The sequence below is a fragment of the Paramisgurnus dabryanus genome, chromosome 24 (genome assembly GCF_030506205.2).
Source record: "Paramisgurnus dabryanus chromosome 24, PD_genome_1.1, whole genome shotgun sequence".
In the NCBI taxonomy this organism is placed as follows: domain Eukaryota; kingdom Metazoa; phylum Chordata; class Actinopteri; order Cypriniformes; family Cobitidae; genus Paramisgurnus; species Paramisgurnus dabryanus.
Genome location: NC_133360.1, coordinates 17,686,227 through 17,704,443, shown reverse-complemented (window position 1 = coordinate 17,704,443; position 18,217 = coordinate 17,686,227). Strand labels below are relative to the sequence as shown.

At 47.4% G+C, this 18,217-nt stretch overlaps 1 protein-coding gene across 2 annotated transcripts in view; it reads right to left on the bottom strand.

The window, feature by feature from the left end:
• The window catches only part of map1sa (microtubule-associated protein 1Sa), a 123,238-nt gene that overhangs the window by 65,139 nt on the left and 39,882 nt on the right, over nt 1–18,217 (bottom strand). For both annotated transcript variants that reach the window (XM_073813449.1, XM_073813447.1), the window contains exon 3: nt 889–990. In XM_073813449.1, the coding sequence (XP_073669550.1) occupies nt 889–990 (102 nt within the window). The remainder of the gene's footprint in view (nt 1–888; nt 991–18,217) is intronic.

Sequence of the window (18,217 nt, the reverse complement as noted above, 5' to 3'; positions counted from 1 at the left end):
GTGCCACAACACTGCTCATTCCACTGACGTGAGCCTCATCGAGCTCCTCAGACACAAGCGTCTGAATGGTGCATGCCGTCGTCTCCTTTTATACACGTAAGTGTTGGCAGAGACAGGTATGCAAATAACATTCGTGCAATTTCATTTGCGTTTTACACAAGTCGGACCAGATTGGCTCTCAAGAGCACACCCAATACTGTCGTCATCGACACAACTTTCCTCCATCAGGGAACCGTGGTTACATACGTAACAGATGTTTTACCTATTTCTGCTAAAATAATAAAAAAAACTTTAGTAATGTAGTAAATGTAGTAAAATTATTGAAAATGTAATCTAATGATTACAAATAAAACACACTTGAAGCAGCTAATACATTTTTGTTGGAACTTTTAGCAAAATTTCTGGATTCAGAAAATCTCAAAGCTGCTGAAATTTCCACATTATACCATAGTCTGCCAAGATTTAGAATGAAAGATACCTGATATTCTTAAGATTAATGATATTTTCAGGGTTAGTGAGACTAGGGTTGTGAAAGGTACAGATTTAAAGACATGGGTAGTAAAAAGAAACCGATTGGAGGATGAGAGAATTGACAGGCACAAACTGGCGAGTGAGGTTATGCGTCAATAAAAATGACTTGTGTCACTGTAACAAAGTAAATATGGAATTCCTGTCATTTACAAATTTCATCACATTGCCCATTTCTAGAATGTTTATATATAAAATATTTTGGATAATTTGATAATGTTCCAGCTTGCAATAAAAACATTTGCACGAGTCTAAATCCTTTTTTTTAGAATCTGTAGATTTCCCCAAAAACATAAAGGAGAATTTCATGTGCACCTGCCTACATATGATACTAACATGCACATAGAATTTTCTTCTTACCTTTGAGGTCCTCAGAGAAGAATGCAGAGTGTCTTGAAATAAACAGTTTGAGTTGTTCATCTAGATTGCAAGCAGTCAGGTTGATATCCCATGAGCGTATACCTATGCAAAAATAAAACCAGTCATGTCAGACTGCAGAGACTTTAAGCAAAATGTCAATAATTTGTAGACTGCAAAGCTGAAAATACTATACTATAGTTCACTTGTATGTAATACTCCAAGTATTACAGGCAAAAAAGAAACTTTCTGCACCTTGAGATTGGCAGAATCAGCCCAGCAAGGAAGATGGCCATTATGTGATTGTGACCAAATTACAATTGTGACCTACATCAGTGGCTTTCAAACTTCCCAGTTTTATGACGTTTTATGAAATACATTAATTTATCATGAATTCTGTGTAATTAAACCAAAAAAAAAATAAGGCTACTGACCAAAAGCACAACATTTTTGTATAATTGTTTTTTTTTTTTTATTAAAATGTTGAGTTTTAGAACAGTTTTTTGTCACAAATTTTCTTTGGGGGCCGCAAAGGAATGCACCGTACACAAGTGGGGCCGCACGCTGAAAAAGTTTGGGAACCACTGACCTACATTATGCTAAGAAACTCAAGATGATATCATGCTACATTGGGAATGGATTTTAATATATCTTTAATGATGCTGCAAAAGCAAGGCAATACATTTAATACAAAATCAAAGAACCAGGAAGTCCGAATGCATTATGTGATTTCGATCAAACTTGAGCTGTATGTTTGGTCGTGGGGTCTTGATCATATTGATGTTGGTAATCCAAGTCACAAGCATAGAGTCACAAAATGTCAGCAATAACGTGTCAGTGCCAACAGACTTCAAAATAACCCACTTACATTTACCCAAGTCACTTTAATCTTTGTCAAAATTATGTAGAGACATGGGCAGTGTAAAAAATTATTAGGGCTGGGAAAAAACGATTTGATTTTAAAATCGAGTTGGTAGGTCAAATCGATTCATATTTAAAAAAAAAACGCTTTTTAGGGGAGCAAGCCCGAAGGGCTGAAACCCTATTGTATTTGTATGGATTTTTATTTTTTTTCTTCTGCCGTAAAACGGAACGTGCAGACCAAACCGTAAGGCCTAGCGACTTGAAACTTGGCCAAATGGTAGGACCCAATATGGGGAGAGGTTGATAGAGTATCAACCCGATTGGCCTATAGGTGGCGCTATAGCGATAACAAACGCGCTCATGCTCATAACTCCCACAAATCTTGTCCAAATGTCAAGTGTCTTATCTCACTGGAAAGTCAAGACGAACAAAACGTATATCTCCGATTTAATTTCCGTCATTAATTTTTTTCGCTATTTTCGATTTTGTCGAAAAAAATAAAAACGAACTAGTCCTAGGTTTTTCGTCCGATCTGAACCGTCCCAGTGCTGTAATATTCCTTGGAGAATATGAAAAGTTATCAAAAAAAGTTGAACTTTAGACTTGCCTTCATCAAGCCACGCCCAAACGCCCCCCAATGGGCGGAGCCTCTTGGACTTAAATGGCTATAACTTGGGATTGGAAAGATGTATCGAAACCAAATTTGGTACACATATACAGGGCACTATTCTGCGGTCACGTGCAAAAAAATGCGCCGCTTGACCACTAGTTGGCGCTATAACACAACCTCAACTTTGAAGGGCTGTAACTACAGAAATATGGGACAGATCAACTTGAAATTTGGCACGGGTGCTCTTGGTCTAGGGTTCTATCAATGTCTAAAAGAAATTTCGGGTAGGTCAAAAAACATGGCCGCCATCGGCCAATCAAGAAAAAGCAGCTATTAGGCAGGGTTAACAGAGGCCGTTGAAACGAAACACGGTGGGCCGGTTTGTCTCTTGGCCATGAAGGTCTATGCAGAGTAAGAAAAAATTCAGCCTCCGGGGGGCGCTATCACGTTTTTTCAGTGTTTAAGTGATTGTGTATTATGCAGTTTTTCAGTTATCAACAAGATCTTCATATCATTTAATAGAGGTACTTACAATTAACAACTTTGCCTCAAGAAGCACTTGTCTCAGTCGAATCGTTTGTTAGATATTCATATTTTTTCTTTTAAACCTTCTTTTGCGAACTAGTCCTAGGTTTTTTGACCGATCTGAACCAATCAAGTGCTAGAATATTCCTTAGACACTGAGTATCAATAATTATCAAAAAAAAGTTGAACTTTGCACTCGTGGTTGCAACACCACGGTCAAAAGTATGAAGAGGCGGGGATACAAATACTTAAATGGCTATCATTTATGATAGGAATGAGATATTAACAAGAAACTTGGTACACATATGTATAGACCCATGCTGAGGTCACATGCAAAAAAATTGCAGAAATTGTCCACTAGGTGGCGCTATAACCTAAGACCAAAGAATGATGACTATAGCATAGGTGACCAGTCACGGAAAGTAGGGACACAAGTCGGATCTGGGGCATTTTGAGTTATTCATAGATTCTGAAAGTGCAGTTTCTAAGCTTTCTAACGATGTGTAACACATGGAAATCTGATCAAATTTGGAGAAGTTGTGGCCATTTGAATGTAACACATTCAAGAAAGAGAATGCTGAGAAATTTGAGAAAGAAAAAAAGTTAACACTTTCCCTTTTCCCTGGCTGGAGAGACAATAGGGCTCATTTACATCTCATTTAGCTAAGCCAGGGGTTCCCAAACTTTTTTTTCCTGCGCACCCCCTTCTATGTCCCAACCGGGTTGGCGCACCCCCAATCCCCATTTAAAAAAAATCCAAAAAAGCTTTATTTTCTCACCATAAATACTCATGTTTAATCATGCGCAAATAACCAAGGGCCGGTTGCACTAGCCGGACGTTAAGAAGTTGGGTGTAATAGTCCTACGTCGGGCTTAGCTACGTCCAACATTGTGAAAAATATTTACGCCTATTGCACCATCTGAAACTACGCTCAGCGTAGATCAGTGGTTCTTAACGTTATTCCTCGAGGCCCACTGCCCTGCACATTTTGTATGTCTCCCTTATTTAACACACCTGATTCAAATCATCAGCTCATTAGAAGAGATCTCAATGAACTGAACTGAGTCTGCCAGATAAAAGAGACATACAAAACATGCAGGGCAGTGGGCCTCCAGGAATAACGTTAAGAACCACTGGCGTAGATGATGCGCGCCCCCGTGTATGCGTTTAACCACTGTGATATTTAGACGCCATTCGAGTTTACTATGGTAAAAAATGTACACTTACTGCCGTCAGCTAATAGATGACATATGAGAGGTTTCCTCATGTTTACCAGTGCGTCACGTGCAGACCCATCAAACACATTAACGAAAGCCTTTACTGTTCGCACAAAAGGTGTATAATAGTTTGCAGATTCATTATAACAGCTCAAGTTTCAAACAAAATTAAATTAAAGCTTTTAATAAGTTCTATACAGTAAGTATTTATGTATTTTATTATATAATTCATTGGCGGTCTCTTTACCATGCATGAAAACACATTGCTCGCGTATCCTGTGCCCATGTCTCGTCACATTTCATTATTTCTATTTTTGCCATAAAAAAGTCTCCCTCTCTTGGTCCCTCTCCTCCTTCGTGACTAACAACTTTATCATAAGACATCCCACACTTGACAGTTTCCCTGATTTCAGCCAGTTAAGCATATTTATAATATATATGGAATGAATGAAACGAGTTGGCACGCATATAGCGGCTGCAGTGCATAACAGAAGAGCAGTGCATATAAAAAGACAGCAGCTGTCTTCTACGTTTCTATCAAAAACTAATAAATTATAGTTTTTTATTTAAAATAAAAGCGATTACAAAGGAAATGTTTACTGTTCATTTTTTTATTTATTTATTGTATGGAAAAATCCCACTTAAAGAAACAGACCGCCATTACATTTTTCCTCTCGCGCACCCCCTGGTGGCAGCTCGCGTACCCCTGGGGGTGCGCGTACCACACTTTGGGAATCCCTGAGCTAAGCCATACCCCTTGTAAAGCCCTTTTGAGATACAGATTCTAGCATCATATGTAATATTTTATTACAGAAGTCCGAATGAACAACATGCAAAAATAAACAGGACTTTTACCTTTGTGGGGATCACAAGTCGAATCCAGTCTGTTTCAGATGTGTGAATCATCCAATGATTTTTGTCCACAAATGCGTATAATTCGTGAAATATAGATATATAGTCTATTGTTTACATCAGATTTCGCATGAACTTCTGGTAATACAATATAATATACAATCTGAGGACTATTTACATCGTAACATGTAAGGGTATATCAGATTACAGTCCGGTATTTGCGTTCCGTTAAACACACGAACCCGCCTTCAAATTTTGTATTTAAAATAGGGTCTCTGTGTAACTTATGAGTTTGACTTCATGCTGCGCAAGACTGCGCGGTACTTTGACGTCATCTGACTGCGGCGCCCCATAAAGTTAGTGACGCGGCTGACGTACGATGCGGCTGACTGTTATTTGTTCCGCCCCAGCTTCTTTTATTTTTCTTTTGTTTTGTGCGCCCGAGCTTCATTTACAGCCTGGGGAGACGCACGCTATAAGTTTGAAAAAATAAAATAAAACTAAGCAAACATGTCGGAAGAACAGTGCAGCCACGTCACTACAAGTCACGTGACTTCACGCTCGAGCCGGAAGAGAAGACAATGCTGAATAAAGTCGTAATTCTTGCTATTTTTGGACCAAACTGTATTTTCGATGCTTCACCACAATCTTACTGACCCACTGATGTCACATGGACTACTTTGATGATGTTTTTATTACCTTTCTGGACATGGAAACCGTACATAGATTTTCAATGGAGGAAACAGAAAGCTCTCGGACTAAATCTAAAGTTAAAACATCTTAAACTGTGTCCCGAAGATGAACGGAGGTCTTCCGAGTTTAGAACGACATACGGGTAAGTCATTAATGACATTATTTTTAGTTTTGGGTGAACTATCCTTATTCAGTAGTCACACTGTTCCCTGTGGGGGCGGAGGCGAAAACACAAGCTTATATAGTATGTCTGTACCGCTGCACGCTAGAATCTCTGGAAAAACAAGCCTATTTCAACCGCAAAATGTACGCTTTTAAATATACATAAACTGCTATCTCAAACATGGAGAGGCTTCTTCGTGATCTCAAGTAACAGATTCTGCAATAAAACGAAAATCACAAATTTTGAAAAAAAAAACTTTGATTCTCATTTTCTCGAAACGTTTGCTGCCAACTTGTGTCCCTGGTTTCCGTGACGGGTCACATATGTATACGACACATAAATATTTGTCTGAACTTCTTGTTATTTTGCACATAAAATCTGCTTTCAGATTCATATAATGGTCTTTTAGGATAATTACATATCTTGGAAAACATGCCAACTAACAGCCAACCAGCATGAACCATGTACGAGTCAAGCGTAATGGTGTGCGATTACAACTAAACTGATGGGCCTGTTTGTCTTATGTTCTCAAGTGTCTGTGAAGATTTTTGGCTATCATTCCAGAAATATTTGCATCTAGAACAACGGGTGTCACCTTAACTGTCCCCTAGATCAGTGGTTCTCAATGTTATTCCTGTGTATATTGTTGTATGTGAGTATTAAGTCTTATTGTCCAACACTGCAATTTTTGCTTGCTTTTGTAAATGTGTGTGTGTTTGTGTTGTGTGCCTGTGTGTGTTTTAGGTCATGTACACACACTGGTTGTATCAGGGCTACAACAACTTAGGTTGCCCAAAGAGAGGGCTAAACAATTAGCCACATACTGTGCCTTGTCTGCCACCATATATGGTAAAGTCGATGCCATTTATATTCATAGCAACTGCAAAAAATAGCATATAGAACAAATAACGATAACTATAGCATATGTATATGACACATAAATATTTGTCTGACCTACTTGTTATTTTGCACATAACATCTACTTTCAGGTTCTTATAATGGTGTATGAGGATAATTATATATCTTAGAAAAGATGCCTAATGGTGTGTGATTACAACTAAACTCATGGGACTGTTGGTCTTATGTTTCCAAGTGTCTGTGAGGATTTTTAGTACATCTTTCTGAAAATCTTTGCGTCTAACACAATGTGTGCGAAGTAAACAGTTCTCAAAATCAGTGGTTCTCAACACATCTGCTTTAAATAATCAGCACAATAATAGAGATCTCTATTAACTGAACTGATTGTGTCAGATGAGAGAAAATGTGCAGAGCAGTGGTCCTCCAGAAACGGAGTAGAGAACATCTGCTCTAGATGTTTATGTTTATATGAAAAAAACTATTTTGTGAACTAATACTTGGTTCCCTTTCAGTCGGTCACTACGACGTCACGTCGTGACCGACGAATTGGGAACTCGCTTAGAGGGACCAATCTGCTTCGAATACTACTAAAACGCCAATGAACTTGGCATTGAGATATTTGCATAATGCTGGCGCCGCCCCGCCAGGTGCGTATATAAGCAGCAGGTGCAAATAGGGAAATTAGCTTTTTATCGCTTCGAAAGCCGGCAGTATCTGCTACTGAGAAGCTACTTACTCTGGTGGGATTCGATTGCTGAAGTTGGTTGGACTAGCAGTACCACAGCGGACGCTTCGCTTAATTCCACGGCTCTACACCTGTTTTGTTGTTTTGAGTAGTGTGTGCGTTGCCTTCCCTGTGCGCATCATCAACTGAGCATCTGAGTGAATTTCCCTAAAAGAGTGATACGAGAGAGCTTTGTGCCTTGTTAAAGGCAGCCACTCTCTCGTATATCCGGACATCAGCGTCCTTTTCAGGATGGCTTTTCGTCCGTGCGATCTTGGGTGCGGCAAATACATGGGTCCGAAGGACGGTCACGAGCATTGTCTTTCGTGTTTGGGCATCGAGCACGCAGAGGCAGCGTTCGCTGGGGGTAAGTGTTCTCACTGCGAGAACATGTCCCTTGTGGATTTGCGCAGACGGTTGTCTTTCCTCCGGGAAAAACGCAACCCTCGTCATGCGAGTGCTGAACGCCGCCACGGTGCGGCTGTGAAGCTCTCAAAGGACGACCTGCGCATCACTGTGCTGAGCCGAGCGGGGGATTCGTCCTCAGGCTCTCAGCCTCCTCATCCACAGCCGGTTGATGTGCCGATGGAGACTTCAGCGTCGTGTTCTACGATGTCTCTAGAATCCATCGTGCCGCCCTCCGGGTCCACCGACGCCGCAGCATCCGAGGGTGGGCCTCCTCCCCCTGACGTGGACCCCGACGCCCTTCCTCCCTCTGGTCGGGTTGGGACGCCGGAGTTCGATCCAGAGATGGTGGCCGTGCTCGCTCGAGCGGCGGAGACCGTCGGGTTAGAGTGGGTTCCCCCCCCTCAGCCCGAGCCGTCCCGCCTGGATGATTGGTTCTTTGGAGCTGCCCGGGTTTCACAACCCTCTCCACCGGTGCCTTTCTTCCCCGAGGTGCACGAGGAGCTGACTAGAACCTGGAAGTCGCCGTTTTCTACGAGATTACGGCCGTTTCAGCCCTCCCCCCTCACCTCCCTCACCAGCGGAGCCGCTAAGGGTTATACGGGGATCCCTCCTGTGGAGCGCTCGGTCGCGATGCAGCTGTGTCCGGCTAACGCTCCCTCTTGGAAGGACCGCCCAACCCTCCCCTCTCGTGCCTGCAGACAGTCCTCCGGTTTAACGGGCGCTGCCCACCAGGCATGTGGAGAGGCGGCTTCAGCCCTGCACGCTATGGCGTTGCTGCAGGTTCACCAAGCGAAGGCCTTGAGGGATCTGCACGAGGGAGGACACGACTCGCCTGTCCTTTCGGAGCTCCGGGCTGCCACTGATCTGGCTCTTCGCGCTACGAAGGTGACAGCGCAGGCAATTGGTCGTGCCATGTCCACGATGGTGGTCCAGGAACGCCACTTATGGCTATGTCTGGCGGACATGTCGGATGCGGAGAAGAACAAGTTCTTGGACGCTCCAGTGTCCCAGGCTGGCCTCTTCGGTGAGTCGGTGGAGTCTTTTGCCCAGCAGTTCTCCGCCGCCCAGAAGCAGACAGAGGCGATCGCTCAGATCATGCCCCGGCGCAAGCGACCTGCATCTCGCCCTCCAACGCCGGCGGCCCCGTCTGCTCCTCGCCGAGGGCGCCCTGCGGCGGCTGCCTCCACCCCCCCCACTAGAACATCTTCCAGGCCACGGAGGGGGAACAACCGTCGGCAGCCCGCCCCGCCCCGCCCGCCCCACCCGCTTCCCGTGGTAAACGGAAATCGAAGCGGCCCTGAGACGGGCGACCTGGAATCGGATGGGATCACTCTTCGGGAGACGGTGACGGCATCGCTCCCTTCACCGGTAGAGGGCCGGATGGAGAATCCTTGGTTTCGTTTTGTTTTTGTTCCGCCGGCTTCTCAGCCGGCACCCACAAAACCACAAAAAGAGTGCATTCCTATTCCTTCTCCAGGTCTTCAGAGGATCGAGAGAGATGTGAGCGGGCATTCACATGCTCTTCCTCCCTCTCCTCTATCGCCAGCGGGTGTTCTGAGGAGTTCCAGCTCTCCGCTGAGGAGACGGGACCACCAGCACCCTCATCGGAGTCTGTGCTCTCCGCTGAGGAGACCAGACGACCGTCACCCTCGGCGGGCTCAGGTCAGTGTCACACACACACATACTGTAGATACTTATGCTGCCTCAGCAGACGTACCGGCAGTACCACCTGTCCCGCTCCGCCGCCCCCCCGCGGGTACCCCGGTAGTGCCGTTAATTCCCCTCGTACGGTATCTGGGGGCTTGGCTTCAGCTTCCCAGCCCGTCTCGTTGGGTTTTACGCACTGTCCGCCTCGGTTACGAAATACAATTCAACCGGCACACACCCAAATTCTCGGGCATTCGTTTCACCACGGTGAAAGCGTCCGATGCACATGTACTGCGTGCAGAGGTCGAAGTCCTGCTGGCAAAGGACGCGATCGAGCCGGTCCCTCCAACCGAGATGAGATCGGGCTTCTACAGCCCGTATTTTATAGTACCCAAAAAGGGCGGGGGGTTACGACCGATCTTGGATTTGCGCGTTCTGAACAAATCTCTGCAGAGGAGGTCTTTCAGGATGATAACACCGAAGCAAATATTCAATTCAATTCGCCCCCAAGATTGGTTTGCGGCTATAGACCTGAAAGACGCGTACTTTCATGTGTCCATTCTCCCTCGTCACAGACCGTTTCTCCGGTTTGCATTCGAGGGACGGGCATACCAGTACAAAGTTTTACCGTTCGGGCTTTCCCTCTCTCCCCGTGTGTTCACGAAAGTAGTGGAGGCGGCGTTAAAACCCCTCAGAGAGAGCGGCGTTCGCATACTGGCTTACCTCGACGATTGGCTTATAATAGCGCATTCTCGACGGACGCTTTGCGAACACAGAGATTTAACGCTTCGGCATCTCGCCCGTTTGGGTCTTCGGGTCAACTGGGAAAAGAGCAAACTCTGCCCCACGCAGAGGATCTCTTTTCTCGGCATGGAACTGGACTCGATCGATTTATCGGCGCGTTTGACAGAAGAGCGCGTCCAGTCAATTCTGACTTGCCTCGGTTCATTTCGAGGGAAGAATGCGGTCCCGCTGAAACAATTTCAAAAGCTCCTGGGGCATATGGCAGCAGCAGCGGCCGTGACACCGCTCGGGCTGCTCCATATGAGACCGCTTCAGCGTTGGCTTCACGATCGAGTCCCGAGGAGAGCGTGGCGCGCCGGCATCCATCGTGTAACAATTACACCTGCGTGTCGCCTAACATTCCCCCCGTGGTCGGACCCCGCGTTTCTCAGGTCCGGTGTGTCCATGAGACAGATCGCTCGGCATGCTGTTGTACATACAGATGCGTCCGACACGGGCTGGGGTGCCACGTACGACGAGCTTACAGCTTCAGGGGTGTGGACAGCACCCCAGTTGCACTGGCATATCAATTGCCGAGAGTTGTGGGCAGTATATCTGGGACTTGTACGCTTCGCTACGGAGCTGCGAGGGAAGGATGTACTAGTACGCACCGACAACACTGCGACCGTTGCGTATATCAACCGTCAAGGCGGTTTGCGCTCCCGTCACCTGTCGCATCTCGCTCGTCATCTCCTCCTTTGGAGTCAGAAGCATCTGAGGTCCCTTCGTGCCATTCACATTCCAGGCTCGCTCAATACAGCAGCGGACGCGCTTTCTCGAGCTGCGCGCCCCGGCGAATGGCGACTCCACCCCCAGACGGTCCAGCTAATTTGGAAGAAGTTCGGTCGTGCGCAGATAGACCTGTTTGCGTCGCCGGACGATACCCACTGTCGCCTATTTTACTCACTAACCGAGGGCAGCCTCGGCGTGGACGCATTGGCACACAGCTGGCCTTTGGGGATGCGCAAATACGCATTCCCCCCAGTGAGCTTAATCGCACAGACACTGTGCAAAGTCAGGCAGGACGAGGAGAGCCTTTTACTGATCGCCCCGTACTGGACGAGCAAGAATTGGTTTCCAGAGTTAATGCTCCTCGCGACAGCCCCTCCCTGGCGGATTCCCCTGAGGAAGGACCTTCTTTCTCAAGGAGGGGGCACATTATGGCACCCGCGCCCCGACCTGTGGGATCTCCATGTGTGGTCGTTGAGCGCGCGCAAGGTTTAAGTGATTTACCGCAAGCGGTATCTAACACAATCGACGCGGCACGAGCTCCGTCCACAAGACGGGCTTACGCGTTTAAATGGAACCTTTTCGTCACCTGGTGCTCTTCGCAACGCGAGGACCCCAGAGAATGCCCTATTAACATTGTGCTTTTATATCTTCAACATAGGTTAGACGGTAGGCTGTCACCCTCCACCATTAAAGTTGATATCGCTGCTATTTCTGCTCATCACTCACTTATCAACGGCAGAACAGTTGGCCAGCATGATTTGGTTATTAGATTTTTAAGAGGCGCTCGTAGGCTAAACCCCTCGCGCCCTCCTTCTATTCCTCCCTGGGACCTGTCCATGGTGCTGAAAGCCCTTCAGGCCCCCCCGTTCGAGCCTTTGCAGTCTGCGAGTCTGAAGCTTTTATCAATGAAAGCTCTGACCCTGCTAGCATTGGCCTCAGTGAAGAGAGTAGGGGATTTACATGCATTCTCTGTTGACGACTCGTGCCTTCAGTTTGGTCCTGCTGCCTCAAGCGTAACATTGAGGCCCAGACCAGGCTACGTGCCCAAAGTTCCCACCACTCCTTTCAGAGACCAGGTGGTGAGCTTGCAAGCGCTGCCTCCGGAGGACGCAGACCCAACCATGGCTTTGTTGTGCCCCGTACGCGCACTGCGACTCTACGTGGATCGCACGCAAAGCCTCAGGACCTCAGACCAGCTCTTTGTTTGTTATGGTGGCCAGCAGAAAGGGAAAGCTGTCACTAAGCAGAGGATGTCTCATTGGATAGTTGATACTATCGCCCTGGCTTATAATCTTCAGGGTATTCCTTGCCCCTTTAATTTGAGAGCGCACTCCACACGGAGCGTTGCCTCATCTTGGGCTCTAGCTCGTGGTTCCTCGCTAACAGACATCTGTAGAGCTGCTGGTTGGGCGACACCTAATACGTTCATTAGATTTTACAGTGTTCGTATCGAGCCTGTATCCTCTCGTGTTCTTTCCTCACCAGGGAGGGCACGGAGAGCAGACTCGCACGTCGGCTTGCAGCCTCCAACTGATGCTTCATAACTGTGTCAGTATGGAAGGCCTTCAGAGCAAAAATGCGTAATGGTTTGAATTGCTCTTCCTCCGCTGCCTTGGCAGCCTTTGTTGCGGAGCATTGGCTGTCAGCCTTTCACTAGCTGTATCCTCGCGAACCTACGTGTCTGGCTCGGGCTCCACATTGTGTCCCACCGGGTTCCTTTGTGAGTATTTTTCCGTGGGGTTAATCCTACCAGCCCACGTTTCCCTTAGCAGAGCACTGCTTTGCTTACACAGCCACGGCTGTCTTTATTCTTCAACTACGGTTGACTTTCGCCCACCATTAGCCCTTAAGACGGGTGGTGGCTTCCGCAGCGTTCCTATCCCGCTCAGGTAGGGCGCTTCCCAGTCGCTGGCACTTCTGTGGGGTTAAAGGAACATCTAGTGCCCGGCCTTCTGCCTTAAAACCTATCTCCTCCTCCTTAAGTGGAACCGGAGGGCTTTTACGCAGTCACTGGAAGAGGTCAGCCCCTAGTGGCGTTTTGGTAGGGATTCCCAATTCGTCGGTCACGACGTGACGTCGTAGTGACCGACTGAAAGGGAACGTCTCGGTTACGGATGTAACCCTCGTTCCCTGAAGGAGGGAACGGAGACGTCACGTCCCGTCGCCACAGGTGCTGCCACCTGCTGTTACGGCCGGTCACACTTTCCGGCTTTCTCAGCGAAAAAGAAGCTAATTTCCCTATTTGCACCTGCTGCTTATATACGCACCTGGCGAAACTCTCAGCATCATCAGAAATGAATTGCTGCTATCAAGAGGATATATGTCTGGCTATATTTACATCAGTAGCATTAGGATTCTATTCTACCTTCCATGACATAAACATGTCCTGACATGATGTATAATACAAAGTAGTTACATTTGTATACGTTCTTTTTAAAATATTGCACCCAAAACCTCATGTAATAATGCAATTGGTTATTATTCACATAAATGACCTGCTAGAACCCAACTAAATAGCTGCACTTTATGAAAGTGAACACAGACAAATGCTCACCAGCAAATCTGCTGCAAATCTACTAAATAACAATAACATTTGTTATTGACACAATTTGATATTGAAAACATATCTGGATCAGTTATTTATTGGCCCAGCCTAAAATCACATGCCAATAATTGCAGAGCTATACCACTATTTGACAATTTAACATGACAGAGCCTAAAAGTTTTATTAATTAATTAAATTAAAATATGAAACATTGCTTTATTGTTTCCAAATCCAAAAATCAGTATTCTCTTATATACTCTGTGTGAAACACAGACCCTCATTAACATACTTAAGAGCATTCTTATTAGGATTTTAATTAATGTGTCTATCTTTATTTATTTTTTAATATTTACTACTAATTTTATGTTAAATTAATTTTAAAAATATTTTTTATTATTCAAAATGTATACTCAATGAAATTGTGTTCACAGGTTTTATCAATGGATACATGATTTAACTTTATGAAGTCACTGTTATTATGTTAAATAAACATTTTGTCAATCATTCTGACGGTATCCGTTTTTACAGTCACGTGACATTATGACAAAGGTGAAACATTTAAATAGGTTGATGAACTCTTGAAGGACACCAAGCATATGGAGATTGGTCATTTATTTCAAAGTCTTATTTCCTAACCCTGCCATTTCTGCTTCTGTGTGTAAATGCATGTATGCGTGTTAGCTTATTCTTCATCATTGCTGTGTTATAGGTTAGCCCTGTGAGACCTATATATCTATATCAGAACATCATAGAGAAATTGTGGTGGGCTGTTTTGTCTCATGTTAACAATTTTTGAAACATTTTGTGTGGCAATTCTTGCCACGGCATGGACCACATCATATTTTCTTCAGAAAATGGACCTAATTGGTAACATGTTAGTATTTCAGATTCTAAGTAGATTTGATAACAATGCAGCAAATCTACACAGGCATGCCCTTAAAGGTCTTAAAGGGGTCATATTATGAGATTTTTTAAGATGTAAAAATTTTGCTGTTTTTGGGTGTTTCCTTTAAAATGCAAATGAGCGGATGAAATGCAAACACTGATCACAATGATGGTGGTTTGTTGCAATTGAAACTCAATTGAGCTGTCAATTATTATTTTTCTCTCTGCACTAAATGGCAGTGCTGTGGTTGGATAGTTCAGATAAAGGGGGCGGTATTATTGTAATTCGCCTTGCTACCTACCAAAACAGGCAAAATTTGAACAACGTCATTTTTCACATGGTTACAGAGAATGGTTTCCCAAACAAAGTTACTGGGTTGATCTGTTTCACGTTAAAAGAAGTTTGATAACAGCAGCGTTTTTAGACAAATTTTTAACGTTTTCTAAGTTGATAGAAGCACTGGGGACCCAATTATAGCACTTACACATGGAAAATATCAGATTTTCACGCTATGACCCCTTTAAGGTCCCAGATCGCTTGAACCCCGGTAATCGCTGCTTGCAGCTATATTTTTTTTTAGATTTTTTTCTCCCCCTCTGCAGTATAGCGCAGTACATACAGTGTTTCCCAAACATAGCATCCCAATCACTTTACGAATTTCCGTATTTTCTGAACTCGACTGGATGACCCGTGTTTTGTTGAGCGCGTGAAGATGCACGCGTCATAAACTCATCATCCAGCGCATCATAAACTCATCATCCAGTGCGGCAAACTGGATCAACTGCAGCACATACTGAGGTAACTGAGCAGCCAGGGAACTACACTGCGACCAAAATGGTTGCATATGCTTATGTGCATATGTGTTTATAGCATCCAAGTTGGCTTCATTTTGCATGCAAGCACGTTGTGTCTCTCCCGTTGAGTGTGCGTTCACGTGCTCTTTGTTTCTCAATGAATTGGGTGCGACGCGAAGCAAGCTCAGTGTCACATTGTATCCTTTCATGTTTCTGAACTTGAGCAGAGTAAGGACTTCTAGTGGGTTGGTGTCAAAAATGCCATTCATTTAGTCTGCCGAAGTACCCATAGTGGTGGCGAGGGATCGTACTGAGTTTGTGTCAACCATGGACGCGTAAACCGGTTACAAAATGGACACTTTTGGATTTTCAAAGATTTTACCTAGAAGGCAAATTCTACCAGGTAATGGACACCTCTAGGGGTGCCATTGAGTTGCGGGACCACCCCCCTCGACCCCCCCTCGACCCCCCCTCGACCCCCAGTGACACGGAACCACTATTTGTCCATTTGCCCATTATTGGTCCGGATTTAGCGCCACACCCCTCGGGACCCCCGGGCACGCCCCCCAGGACACGCCCCCCCTGACACGGACCCACTATTTGTCCATTTGCCCATTATTGTTGCGGATTGACCCCCTGACCCCTCCTGACCACCCCCCCGACCCCCCCCATGACACGGACCCACTATTTGTCCATTTGCCCATTATTGTCGCGGATTGACCCCCTGACCCCTCCTGACCACCCCCCCGACCCCCCCCCCATGACACGGACCCACTATTTGTCCATTTGCCCATTATTGTTGCGGATTGACCCCCTGACCCCTCCTGACCACCCCCCCGACCCCCCCCCCATGACACGGACCCACTATTTGTCCATTTGCCCATTATTGTTGCGGATCGACCCCCTGACCCCTCCTGACCACCCCCCCGACCCCCCCCATGACACGGACCCACTATTTGTCCATTTGCCCGTTAGTTGCGCGGGTCGACCAACTGACCCCACCGGACCGCACCCCCGACCCCCCCCCATGACACAGACCCACTATTTGTACATTTGCAGACTACTTTTTTGGGAAAAGGTCCAAACCCCAAACGGACGTCACGGGCCCTGCTTACGTCCCCTCACGCGCCCTGTAGCGCAGAGTTTGACGCGAAAATGTCGTTCCTGTCCGTTTTTGCTCAATTTGGACCCTAGCCCTACCGAACCACCCCTACCCCCTCCTCCTCCATCGGCTGTAAGCTTGCCAGTCGTCCGTTTCGAGATCCGGCCCGTCTCGGGGTCCTGGGGACGTAGTGACACGAACCAGGTACGAAAAATAACATTGCTTTAATGGAGACGTGTCAGTGCCGTCACGCGGCCCCGTAAGGGCGCGCGGCTTCGAAACGCACGTGGTATCCCCTTGCCGACGGCCCAGCTGAGGAATCCGGCGGCCTGCCCCCCGAGAACCTTTCGTGACCCTACTTGCCAACCCTAACCCTAGGCGTTTTGTGATTGCACTGGGAGGCACACCGAGGGCGCTGTGGGCACGGCGTACGCCGAATGCGCGCGGGCTTCGGAGACGTCATGCCAGGGCCCTCTACTGGACCGCACGCCGAATTTCGGGCACCTAGTCCTTTTCCCGGCCTCGCGGGAGCACTGACAGTTTCCCGCTAAAACTGCGGGTTCGCGGACGGTGTCCGATCGGGTCGAAATTCGGCACCCGCGTGCTTGGGGGCCCCGCCGTACGGGCCCCCGAAGCGCAGACCCCTGGGACCTTCAGAAAAAAAATTAGCGAAACGGAGCTCGAATGGCAAACTACATGGTCTGGTGGTCTAGGCCATCAAGAGGATCATGATGAGTGATTTTGAGAACATTTGGACAACCTTGTCTTATTTTGGAGCTACGTTCTCCAGATTCGGATATGTCGATCGGGGGCCCCCCAGAGGTCATATGACACCGCGCGGGGTCACGAGGAGCGCGTCCACAAACCCATTACGGAAAATAACATTGGTTTAATGGAAAAGTGTCGCGACCCCCGCGCGGTCCCCGAACGTCGCGCGGCCCCGATACGCCCGTCGTAACATCCCACGTGGGGCCTGGCCGGGGACTCCGAAGCACGCGGCGGAGAGCCTATCGCGAGCCGAGTTACGAACCCTAAAACTGGGATTTCGCGACGCTCCTGTGCGCACGCGGTGCGGCGTTGGCGCGTGGGTTTCGGATATGTCGGGCCAGAGCCGTCCGGCAGACCGCGTGCCGAATTTGGAGAGCTTACGACTTTTCCCGTCCTCGCGGGAGACCCGACAGTTTCCCGCGTTTCGGTACGCGGGTTCGTGTCGGCTTCCGATCGGGCCGAAACTCGGCACGCGCGCACTCTGGGGTCCCAAACGATGGAACCCGGAAGCGCAGACTCGAGCGACGTTCGGAAGAAGAGCTATAGGGCCGTATCTCGCGCGGGGGTCGCACTTTGCGGTGGGTTTACGCGGTCGCGAAGACTCCGATTCGACCGGGGTGCGCGCGGGTCTTCTAGTCCGGACGTCCTCTCCGCGGAACACCGAGCGTCGCGGCCGAGACCCCTTTGCGACTCGACCTGCCTGCCCTAGTTTTAAGGTTTTCGGCAGGGCGTAGCGCGCGCGCCTTACGCCGTCGGCGCGCGGGTTCCGGATATGTCGCGTTAGATCTCTCCGGCAGCCCGCGCACCGATTTCTGCGACCTTTCGACTTTTCCCAGCTTAGCGGGAGACCTGACAGTTTCCCGCTACCGGCCGTGGGTTCGTGCCGGAGTGCGATCGGGTCAAAAATCGGCACGCTCTATGTCGGAGTTCTCCCGAGACGGACCCCCGAAGCGCGGGCCGCTGCGGCGTTCCAGAAAAAATAGATTCCAAAAAAGCAACGAAAACTTGAGGCCTGAGGCCTATGGGAATTATAATGGGGGAATTTGATGTTTTCGGACGGCGGCCAAATTTTTTCTTTCGCGCCACGACGCTCGTCTTCGGATATGTCGTAGAGGGGCACTCTGTGAGCCAGGGCCCCGAATTTGGGGCACCTAGGCCCT